At 43.1% G+C, this 11,795-nt stretch overlaps 1 protein-coding gene across 1 annotated transcript in view; it reads left to right on the forward strand.

The window, feature by feature from the left end:
* The window catches only part of AFF3 (AF4/FMR2 family member 3), a 525,761-nt gene that overhangs the window by 472,246 nt on the left and 41,720 nt on the right, over nucleotides 1–11,795 (forward strand). The window contains exons 13-14 of the mRNA XM_029938501.1: nucleotides 5,198–5,378; nucleotides 11,467–11,795. The exon at nucleotides 11,467–11,795 is cut by the window's right edge and continues 775 nt beyond it. Coding sequence (XP_029794361.1) covers nucleotides 5,198–5,378; nucleotides 11,467–11,795 — 510 coding nt within the window. The remainder of the gene's footprint in view (nucleotides 1–5,197; nucleotides 5,379–11,466) is intronic.

Genomic DNA, 11,795 nt, shown 5'->3' on the forward strand with positions numbered 1-11,795 from the left:
TGATAAGTTATGTATAATGTAGCCTCTAGAAAAACTAAAATTTAAAATCTGTACAAAAAAACAAATTCAAAAACACTGTAAGTAAATCAAAATATAATTCTACTTTTATTTATTATAATTTTTTTCTACTTTGGTGGTTGCCAGAGGTAGGGGAAGGGAGGGTGGAAGAAATGGGTGAACTATTATTTTTTAGTTAAATAAAGTGAGCTTAAATATATGTTAATATGTAAATTTATATATTTATATATGTACACATATGCATACATTTAATTACATAATTATAGATATAATTCTAAAACATTTTAGAGATGGTCAAAATTATGAGAAATTTATTATGGCTGAGGTTTGTGGATAGACCCATTGAAGTGAAGCTGAAGATCTTATTGAAGCCAGACTATGAAAAGCTTCAAAAAGCCATGTTTGCCAGAAGACTTGTTCCTAGTGCTGTAGCAGAGCAGACAAAAACATTTTCTACAGAACCGGAAGTCCTGTCAGGTGTGTGTTTTGGAAGATAATTTCAGCAACAGCGAACCCCCTTGTGCCACCTTTTACCATTTTCACTTCTCATAATGTAGTTACAGTTTTAGACCAATTAATAAGAACAAAGGTGCTATCAAAAAAGGAATATTGTTGCCACGGCACTGATCACACTTTGGAAATCAAGCATTTGGGAATCAGTACAGAGTGTTGAGTGAGAAAGAGCTGTCATCTCTTCTAAAATACCATCATCTGGCCAGTACAAGTGGAGTGGTCACAGGAAGCGAGGTACCCTCCTAGGCATGATGGCTGTCCACACGGTGCCAACCAGGCAGAGTTGAAAGCTGTGACAATTTTGGGTATTTATCCAGGCCCCACGATTCACTTGCAGGCATGAGCACCCTTCACTGTGAGATCCAGGAGTCATCATTTAAGTTCCTGATCTTTTCTTTTACTTTGCTTCAGACTTTGCCCAGGCCAGATTTGGAAAGGAATGTGTCACTGCAGGGCAAGGAGGGAACACAGCAAGCAGACCATTTAGAGTAAAGCTGAGACTCTCTCAAAGCTGTCTTTGGTCTTGACCACTCACAAAACCGCAAAACACTGCATAAAATCAAAATACAAGAAGTAAATAAACAATTTGAGAATTATAGCCAAAAAAATTTAGAGCACATTTAAAGAAATACTCTCTGAAAGGAAAAAGTGTTAAAATTGGAAGATCAAACAAATGTCCATTGATAGATGAATGGATCAAGAATATTTGGTGTGTATATATACATACATATACATATAATGGAATATTACTCAGCCATCAAAAAGAATGAAATCTTGCCATTTGCAATGACGTGGTTGGAGCTAGAGTGTATTATGCTAAGTGAAATAAATCAGAGAAAGACAAATACCATATGATTTCACTCATATGTGGAATTTAAGAAACAAAACAGATGAACATAGGGGAAGGGGAAAAAAAGAGAGAGATGGGGAAGCAAATCATAAGACTCATAACTCTAGAAAACAAACAGAGTTGCTGGAGAGGAAGTGGGCAGGGGATAGGCTAAATGGGTGATGGGTATTAAAGAAGTCAGTTGTGATGAGGACTGGGTATTATATTTAAGTGATGAATCACTAAATTCTACACCTGAAACCAATTTTGCCATATATGTTAACTAGAATTTAAATAAAAACTTGAAGTAAAAAAAATAATCCTGTGGTTAAAAAAAAAAAAGTTGGAGGATCACAAGAGATGCTGAAATTCCTTTAAATATTTTCTTTGCTGGGGCGCCTGGGTGGTTCAGTCGGTTAAGCATCTGACTTCGGCTCCGGTCATGATCTCGCCGTTCATGAGTTTGAGCCCCACATCGGGCTCTGTGCTGACAGCTCAGAACCTGGAGCCTGCCTCAGACTCTGTGTCTCCCTCTCTCTCTGCCCTTATCCTGCTCGCTCGCTCGCTCTCTCTCTCTCTCTCTCTCACGAATAAAATAAACATTTTTACAAATTTTTAAAATATTTTTATTGGAAAAGAGAGATTATAACCCTTTCGAAAGGTTAAATCACTTTTTTAAACTCATTAACCCAATGGTAGATTTTCTCTATTGGTTTTTTCATTCAGTAATCACACGTAAATGCCCCTGTTATGTCCCAGGCACTGTGCTAAATTTAATGACCCAAAGACTTTTATTCCATTATCTCAGTAATGTTGTCACATCCGCAGACTCAATGGCACCATATTCCTGAAATAGCATAGGGTCCAAAAGCTCTCCTAAATATTGTCCAGGGCTGTGTCACCATGTCAATTAATCTGTGTTATCATTTTAGGAAAAAGTTAATTTTTAATTTAAGTTTCTATTTTTTTTAATATCTTTGGCATGGAAACATGACAGCTAGTTGGCACACTAACATGCTCAGTTTGCAACTTGAAATATATTAAGCCCAAGTTTTCTTTCCAGAAGGTCTTTCTGGTTCATCCTTTTCCATCTTCTCAATTCTGTGACTCCCTGGAGCCCTCCTAGTGTAACTGCTCTCAGCCTTCTGTATTAGTACGAGTCTGCAGCGATGACCATCCCCGGCTTCCTCCTCTATTCTGCTTCCCCGCTGCAGCCGTCCACAGAGGTAAAGAGACTTCCTGCACTCACAGCCACAACATCCGTTATGCTGAGGCCAAGGTCAAGGACCTGCACCAAGGAGCAGCCTTCATGGAGGTTGCGACAGTGATCTTGATCCTTCAGCTGGAGCCATTCTTTCCAGGCTCCCTTCCTTGACATGGATTATTTCTGGTGACATATTCTCTACACAGACCATTGAAACACAAATATATTCGATCCTGACCCCAGAAGCATGGTAAGCCTCACAGCCCTTACAACCAGAGCACAAAGGAAAACCTAAAAGTCCTGGCTCTCTCAACTGTTTTAAAAACAAATAATAGTTACACCAGTAAAAATGTCATTTTAAGTGAATCTCCTAATTTAAGGAAGGAAAACATAAAAGTGTAAGGCTTTTCTGCCAATCTACTTCAGATCAGAGATTCTCTCTCCTTGGGCTAGTGTGTCTCATTACTCTAGGACAGCAGTCATAAAAGGAAGGCAGCATGGTAACTGTTTAATGGACATTTTCTCGGAAATTAAAGTGCCGCTTTTCAAAAGACGGTCAATCACTTTGTGGTTCAAGCCCCAGGGCACTGCACACACACTGCCGCTTCTGCCGCACACACAATGCCCAGGTACACACAGCACCAGCATCGCATGTTCTTTGTTGTTTGAATTAAAGCAAGTGGAATGTTCTCCTCAGTGATCAAAGCCTTTGACCATCCTATGAAATCAATCAAAATGCTCTTTATTCATCATAATGTCCCCATCTTCAGCAAATGCCATTCCAAAGTACGGAAGGGAGACAGAGTTCTTTCTTCCAACATGTGTTGCTTTGTTGTTGTTGTTGTTGTTCTTGTTTTAGTTTTGAGGTTGGGATTTGTATTTTGGGGGGGGGTAGTATTGTTTAGTTGTTTAGAGTTTCCCCCCAGTGTTTTGGGGGCCTACTGACAAATTGTTATGGATCTCAGATGTTCATGTTTGGTCAGGATCTACAGTCTTTTTGCTTGTTTGTTTTATGACTCCACTGATAGTAGCCATCTGTGCAGGAAAAATGGATTTTAGTTTATAAAGGAAGAAAGAAATATCACAGCCCTTTGATTGTTAACTTTCCCTTCCCCACCTTTTTCTAAAGATCCAGGATTCCTCCCTCAATACCAGACTCAAACGATAGTCTGGTAAAGAAATCACTACAGCTCAGGCAAGGCATAAATGTGCTGATGTTGTCTGATGTTGAAGAATTTTGTCAGACAGTAGGTATGGACCATGACATTGGTGGAAGAAATAAAAACCACTAGGGAAGGTTATGTTCCAGCTCCATTTTCCTCTAACCCTGCAGTTCAAACCGATGCCTCTGTTTTCAGCTGTATCCTACAAGATAGTTGCTTGTCATTCTTCTAGGAGAAGCAAGGCTCCAGTGAATATTAACCCTCTTCCTGCCCCCATGCTGAGGATTTATGAGAATCTGTCCTTGGGTAAAAGACTCATCAAAGATTTAAGGGGTGGGTGAAAGGGTCCTTCACCTTGCCCAGGCTGCTTTGCACTTAAGGCCATAAACGCTGACAAGCTCCCCCCCCCCGCCCCCCCGCCCCGTGGCCTTCACTAATGTCCAGTCCTGATGAAGCAGTAGTCACCGTTGGAAGTGGCCAGCAGATATTTGCTGACTCAACATTAAAAAGTGATCAGTGCGTTTTCTGGGTTCAGAATTTCACCTCAAAAGAACAGATTCAGGCATGTCACAATACGGTTACTAAAGGACTTTGAAAATGTTGAATATGATGTGAGTACAAAAACTTTCCTTTTGGTTCAAGCACTCCCTTGGCTGGATATGTGCTATTTGAATTTTTGTGGCTAATTACCATTAGAAAATACCCATTTTTCCTGTTGTCTTTGAGTATATAATGACTCTTGGCAAATTTCAGAATGGATACGAACATTGAGCATAAATCTGAAATGCTGTTGCTATAATGCCACTGCACTGGGGTTGCATTTTAAAGTCTGGAATATATAAAATGTGTAAGGGACAGATCTTCAGTTCTTTAACAAAGAGTTCAAAGGAAAGTTACTATTTATAAAATAAGGCAGCTCCTGCAAAGACTCCAGCACTCAACTCTATGGGCAGGAAGAGGTAGGAAACAGGACTATAATTTTGATGCTCCCACAGCCTCCAGAACCTTCCAGCAAGCCATGAAAGCACAGAGAAGAATGCTGTGCCCTTCCTCACACCCACTTCCTGAAATAAAGCAAACAGACATTTTCAATCTTCACAAAATATTTCCAGCATTTTGAATTTCCTTGAGTTTTCTGTAGATGATTGGATGGATTCTAGAGGGTGCATTTGCAAAGCCATTCCCAGAAACACCCTCCCTTCTAAAATGGCCACCACATACCTAGTGCCCAGCTACCAAGGGGCACCAGCTTTCGTTCCCAATTTTATTTATATATACATAATTTTTTTTAACCATTAGGATGCCGTTGACCTAATGTTGGCCCTTCAGGTTCCAGGTGATGGTTGACAGATGTGCAGCCTGTGTGCTTCTTCTCTCCTTTGGTCGACTGACAGCTTGCTTAGTGGTGTTTCGCGTTTGCTCACTTGGTTCTCCTTCCCTCTCCTTCCCGGGGGCCTGGCGGGCTGGCAGCGCCGTGGTCCAGCCAGCCAGCTGCAGGGCCTCCGCGCCTTCCAGCAAGGGCAGCGGCAGCAGCAGCAGCGGCAGCAGCTCCTCCAGCGACTCAGAGAGCAGCTCGGGGTCCGACTCGGAGACAGAGAGCAGTTCCAGTGAGAGCGAGGGCAGCAAGCCCCCCCACTACTCCAGCCCCGAGGTAAGAGCCCCTTCTCTCCACGGTGAGCACGATAAATCCCCAGAGTATGGTTCTCACACCTCCCCCGTCCCCCATCCCCTCCCCTCTTCCTCACACAGCAGGACCGGCCTGGAGGCCACCACCGCTTGGCAGCCAGTCAGGGTTTGTTCGGGTTCATCATTCTTACCCACTCTGTCCCCTCCTCCAGTTCTCCTAATTACAGAGCTCCCTTTGAAGTACAGAAACTTCATCTTTCATTGTCCAAAAATCTCTATCTCAACTTTCAGAAATGTCCAAGTATGCTACACATCACCGCGTGGAAATAACCTCTAGATCAGGTCTCCCCGAGGGTTGGTGGAGGCAATAACTAGACAGGGCAGTTCACCCCCTGGAAACAGTGACCACCTATAAATCAGGAGCAAAGGAGTGTTAATGGATTGGATATGGTTAGAATCCTACCTTCTAGCAGTTTGTCACGGATTAGAAGAACAAGGACTATAAATATTAATAAAACCTTCTTAACTGCGTTTTCTTTGTGAAAATGTAAAAAGAAAAATTAGCATCAACCTACAAATAATAACGAAACCTTTTTATAGCTATGACGAGTATCTATGTGGAAGATTTAGGCGCCTCATAGAAAAGCATTATAAGGTATCAATAAAAATCATTGCTATTTCCACTTTAAAGGGGAAAGGGGGAAATTAAATAGTAATTCAGTGCATGGAGATTCTTGGGAGAGGGTTGAAAGCAAACTTCTCAAGTCCCTGGAACTGTAAAGAAAGAATAAAATACAGTTTCTCCTTGGGTGTATAAACATTTGGCATTACCATGGATCACAGGATTTAAGGTGTTTTGCCTTCTGTACCACTTTGGGGCCAGAATTTCTAAATAGGCTCTGAAATAAAACCGAAGCCACTTTTGCAAACCCTGGCAGTAAATGGGGAACCCCCTTGAGGGCCTACACGATCTACCTTCCCAGCTTTGTACCTGTGCCTCATGACATCATCACACCCAAAAGCAACTGTGTTTTGATGTAGAGTTCATAGACTGGCTTCTAAATTCCCTCAAGTTTTTCCCCTTCTAGTCTCCTCTCAGGAGGCTAAGGCTTTTGGCAGAAGCATTGAGAATTTGCTCCCAGCGCTCATTTCTTCTTTAGCACCTTTCTGCTCTGCACCAAGATCTCTCCATTTGTCCCAAAATAAACCATCTCTCCATCTCTCCTGCCTTTTCTTCTCCTTCCCATGATGCTCACCTCCCCCCCCATCTCTCTCTCCCTTTCTCTGTCTCTATATACCAATATAACAGGAAGGCCCTTAGCAACATCAACCCATAAATGCCACAGGTTGATATAACCCTGACTTTCCCAGAATCTAAATTGTTATTCCTCCCTCACAATTTCATTCATTCCCTCACTCATTTGTGTTCATTTGACAAATATTCACTGAGCATCTGCCACAAACACAGTGCCTGGCTCTGGATGACAGCAGTAGAATGACAGGAAAGGTCCCTGTCTTCAGAGAACTTGTATTCTAATGAAAATAACTTGAAACAAAAAAGTACAGGAGTTAAAATAAGGAATTAAGATGCCATACCAATGCTTTAATTTGTTGAGAAATTCCAGAATATTTAGTCATAAGCAATAACTAGGTACCAGGGACATCACAAGAGCCAACAGGGCAGTGGAGACGGATAAAAAGTGTTAGTTAGTGTCCGTGAACAACCCCTCCTCCAATCTCTTTGTGACTCTGAAGGTTAAATTCATGAATGTTGGATCTTATTTTCTTGCTGAAATGTGAATCCTGGAGCTCCTGGATGAGGCTAAACCTCATCTAAGAGAGGTACAGTTATAAAGTGCTTTGAGCAAATTCTTTCTAAATGTCACTGAGATAATTACAAAGACTTGAACTCCTTGGTGATGAAAGGAAGCTCTTGTGGAAGGAGCTTCCAGCAGCTAAACGGGGCCCTTCACCGAGGAGGGAAGAGCAAGTCTGCTAAAGCAGGCCTAAAAGTTTAAGTTGCCTGAAGCCACAGAATTTTCAACTCTCTGCTTCTCTGTGTATTGGCCATGCTGCCTGTTACTTCTTTCTGCTGGAAAGGAATGTATCAGCATTTGTATTTGACATTTTTCCTGAGATTAATACAGACACACACCCTTTAGAAATAAAATGAGTCTGCAGAATGAAAATCACAAAAAAGGGGCTCCTGGATGGCTCTGTTGGTTAAGCGACCAGCTTCAGCTCAGGTCATGATCTCGCGATTCATGGGTTTGAGCCCTGCATCAGGCTCTGTGCTGACAGCTAGCTCAGAGCCTGTAGGCTGTTTCAGATTCTGTGTCTCCCTCTCTCTCTGCTCCTCCCCTGCTCGCGTTGTCTCTTTCTGTCTCTCAAAAATAAATAAAAAACATTAAACATTAAAAAAAAGAAAATCACAAAGAGGACAGGAGGTAGCATTCTATGGCTGACCCTCCCCAACATCTTTGTTTTACTGTGACTAGGCTGGCCCAGGTCACCTTAAGGAGAGTGGGGAGTCTCTTCCTGAACCCCACAAAACAGTCAGACTCTGTATGTCCACACATCTCACATTCCACTGCACAGACAATTCATGCGGCTGCTTTGAAGGAAAGTGCTCCTGGCCCTCACTTACCTACTATCATCCCGATGTGGGAGTAGAAGGAGGCACTCAGTATGGTCCAAGGCACCTGCATGCTCCCCTTCCAACGTGCCAGCGCCAGAAACCCACTGGGCCCAGCTGGGTTTCATCTGAACTACTCTTCATGGCTGTGTTTGTAGAAAACCACCGTATTTTACATGAATCGCTATAGGTAATGTCATATCTGCAGCTAGCATGGAAGAGCCACTGTGAACAGTGTTTCCATACTACAGATAGCCTGATATTTGCTTAGTTGTTCACAGCCGAATTTTCATCTCTTGCATTTTATCTTCTTTCTTGGCATGGTGCATCCTTTCACATGTGAGCTTTCCAGGGGAAAGCACCTTCCTCAGCTAGTACATGCAGCTCCCTAGAGCAGTGTTCCACAAGGAATAAATGCTTCGTGGGAAAAAGAAACCCTGGTCACATGATTTTGAGTAGAGGACACACACTATTACATTAATTTCAGGTGTACAACATAGTGATTCGACAAGTTTAAACATTATGCTATTGAGAATTTTTAAACTTAGGCAAATATAGTTTTAGTCTTGATAGTGCCTGGCAGCTCTGCAGCTTTGAACATGTCACTTAACCTCTCCGAGCCTCACCTAAAAATTAGGGGTGACAATATTTCTTATCTGTATGGATTAAATTAGATGATGTCTGTAAAGTGGGAGCCACATTGTAGTTGTTCACCCGTGAAATATGATTGTAAGGTAAGAGATGCCCTTGAAAACCAGTAGAAGGCATTTGGATTTCCTTTGAGAGGCAATAGGAGGTCATTGTAGATCCTTAAAAAAGAGAGTGTGAGTTAGCAATGTGTTGAAAATGGTCCTTTAGACTGATGTTTTCAGCTGTGGAATGCAGAAAACAATGACACGAAAGCACATCAGGCAATGGGCCCATATTAAATTTATGAAATTCTCCCCTTCACTGTTAATGCTTTCATCAGGAAGCTTTAGTGCAAATCTCCCCATGTGCAGCTGCGCTTTTGGCCACAGGCAGTTCTCTGTGTTCTCTCACATAAGACCCATGGGCTGTGGAACACTCAAGATGGCGGGGGTGAGGGTGAGCTAGTGTTAAATATGGCGTCGGGCCCAGTGTGGGTGCGTGCTCAGCCATAAATGTTTTCACCTTCTCCCAAAATGTGTCCCCTTTCTGCCAGAGGCCCCTTCAGCATCCATTCGTTTTGACCGTGTCCCATTGTGCTAGGGGAGCTGAGGCACACAGTCACCAATTTGCCAGTGGTCAGGAGACACTGTCAGAAGCCATAAATTGTTTGCCACCACATGAGCTTTCAGCCACACTCAGCTAAACCCAGGGAAGGTGAGGGCTTCCCCTTGGCAACAAAGCTGTTCTATGTCCTGCTGGCCTCTCTCCCTGTTGCACACATCTCCCACTGCAGTATGTACCAGGTGTGCTCTTAGGGTTCCTGTGTTCCTCTTCTCTGGAGAAGCCAAGATAAGGCGAGGTCGGAATTTATGTAGAACAGTCCAGAGATGCAAAACGATAACTTTTTGTTCTTTTGCATCTTGCTCTAGAGCCCTGGTCCTTTTGTTACCTGAAAACCAACAAAGCAAAAAGTCAAGTCAAAGGCCAGACTCCTCATCGGGGCCATGAGGGCTTCCCTTCCCACACCTGTGTTCCAGGGAGAAGCTTCTCCATCCTCACTGCCCTGGGGAAAGGGCCCCAGATCTTCATGCCCGTCTCTGCTGAAATGTCACTTGTCTTTCCCAGCCACTGGACACCTTGTGCCAGTGTTCCCCGAAGTGTTTTGGGGGAACCAGCGGGATGTGCATGGTCCCTGCCACAGCTCTAGTGCCTGGTGCCCACACTCTGTGTTGTTGCATTCTGGCCCCAGCCGGCACCAAGACTGACTGCGCCGCTCCCCTCAGCTCTTTGCAGCATGTGCTTATGCCCCAAGTCCTGCTCTTAATCTGGACCCCTCTGTTGAAAGACAAATGTTGACTCAAAAGCAAGCTTTAAGAAATTATGTTAATATAAAAAAAGTTTTTCTCCTGCAAAGGAGCCTGACTTGCTCTAGACTTTAACCAATCAAGTTTGAAATACAAAATTAAGCAATGTCTTCTTTACTCTAGGCCAGAAACTAGTCTCCTGAAACAATGGATGCCACGAATTCAGAGTGTGGGAGGCCACAGGGAAGGAAAAATACATCACATAAAATAGTGAAAATATTTTCCCCATTTAATATATAGTCACAAACTGAAAACATTCTAGCTAAAGCTTTACACTTAACCAATATACCTCTTTTCTATTAATAATCATAGATGCTGGATATTGGACTTTTATTAGAAACAACAGCATTTACTCCCTTTTTATAAGCCATAACCTTTTTACAAGCCATGGATACTTAGAGACTTGAATGAAAACTGTAGACTCCTCTCAGAAAAATGCATCCACCTAGCATTTCACATTCTGTTTCAGGGCATTCATTGACTCCCTAGAACCAATCCATAGGACAGAGTTTAAAACCTACAATGTCTGTGATTTGCTCTGAGTTAGCAAAACTGCTTGCAAGAAAAGTTTCCACCATCACTTCTGTATCTGAAATACTTCCGGCAAAGTGGGACAGAAGCAGGGTGAGGATGGACTAACCAAGTCCAGCTGCAAAAGCATATGGGACACACAGAGTTCGCTTTGAAACAGGAGTTCTCCACTACTAAACAAGCCATCTCTTCAAAAGTACAGCTTCTACTGTTAAATAACTATGCTCTACTTGCCTTCACCATGTAAATCATATGTTAATTGCTTGGGATTATAGTTTCCACTTAGCCCCTTTTTTTTATTATTTTAAATGTTTATTTGTTTTCGAGAGCAAGAGAGACAGACCATGAACAGAGGAGGGGCAGAGAGAGAGGGAGACACGGAATCTGAAGCAGGCTCCAGGCTCTGAGCTGTCAGCACAGAGCCCGATGCAGAGCTCAAACTGGTGACCTGCGAGATCATGACCTGAGCAGAAGTTGGGCACTCAAAGGACTGAGCCACCCAGGGGCCCCCTCTTTTAATTTCCTCTAAATTTTTCAGTCTTAACTAAATGTATGTTTTAATAATCAGGGCCTCCAAACTATTACCCAGTTAACTTTCCTGGCATCTCAAGTTTATGTATTTATGTATAATTACAAGAAATATACATTGTATAACACTCAAAAGGGCTGGAAATGGGTTCTAATGAAGCACGGGGCTCTCTCCTTATTTTTTCCAAAGTCTTCATACTACTGCGCTGACATACTAAGTGGGACAGAAAAGGGCCCCCATCCCTGCGTCCTGCGAGCAGGTGTGCCAATGCAGCTTTGCTACACACACCTACCGCTTCCATTTCCCGTTTGCTCGCAGCCCATTGTTTTTTCTAGGGGGTAAGAGAAGATTAAAAACTGCCGAGACCGTTTTCAGAGCGTCTAATAAAAGATGTTTTTGTTTGTTGCCGGTTTTCCACTTTTAGGCCGAACCAGCGTCCTCTAACAAGTGGCAGCTGGATAAATGGCTGAACAAAGTTAATCCCCACAAGCCGCCTATCCTGATCCAAAATGAAAGCCATGGGCCAGAGAGCAATCAATACTACACCCCAGCCAAAGACGAAGTGCAGGACTGTGGGAAACTTCCCGATGGTTGCCAAAACAGCCTGAGAGAGAAGGACCTCAAGAGCACCTGCAAGGAGGAGCAGAGGCCAAGGACAGCGAACAAGGCCCCGGGAAGTAAAGGAGTGAAGCAGAAATCACCGCCTGCGGCCGTGGCCGTGGCCGTGACCACAGCTGCCCAGCCGCCCGCGGC

The sequence above is a fragment of the Suricata suricatta genome, chromosome 4 (genome assembly GCF_006229205.1).
Source record: "Suricata suricatta isolate VVHF042 chromosome 4, meerkat_22Aug2017_6uvM2_HiC, whole genome shotgun sequence".
NCBI lineage: Eukaryota > Metazoa > Chordata > Mammalia > Carnivora > Herpestidae > Suricata > Suricata suricatta.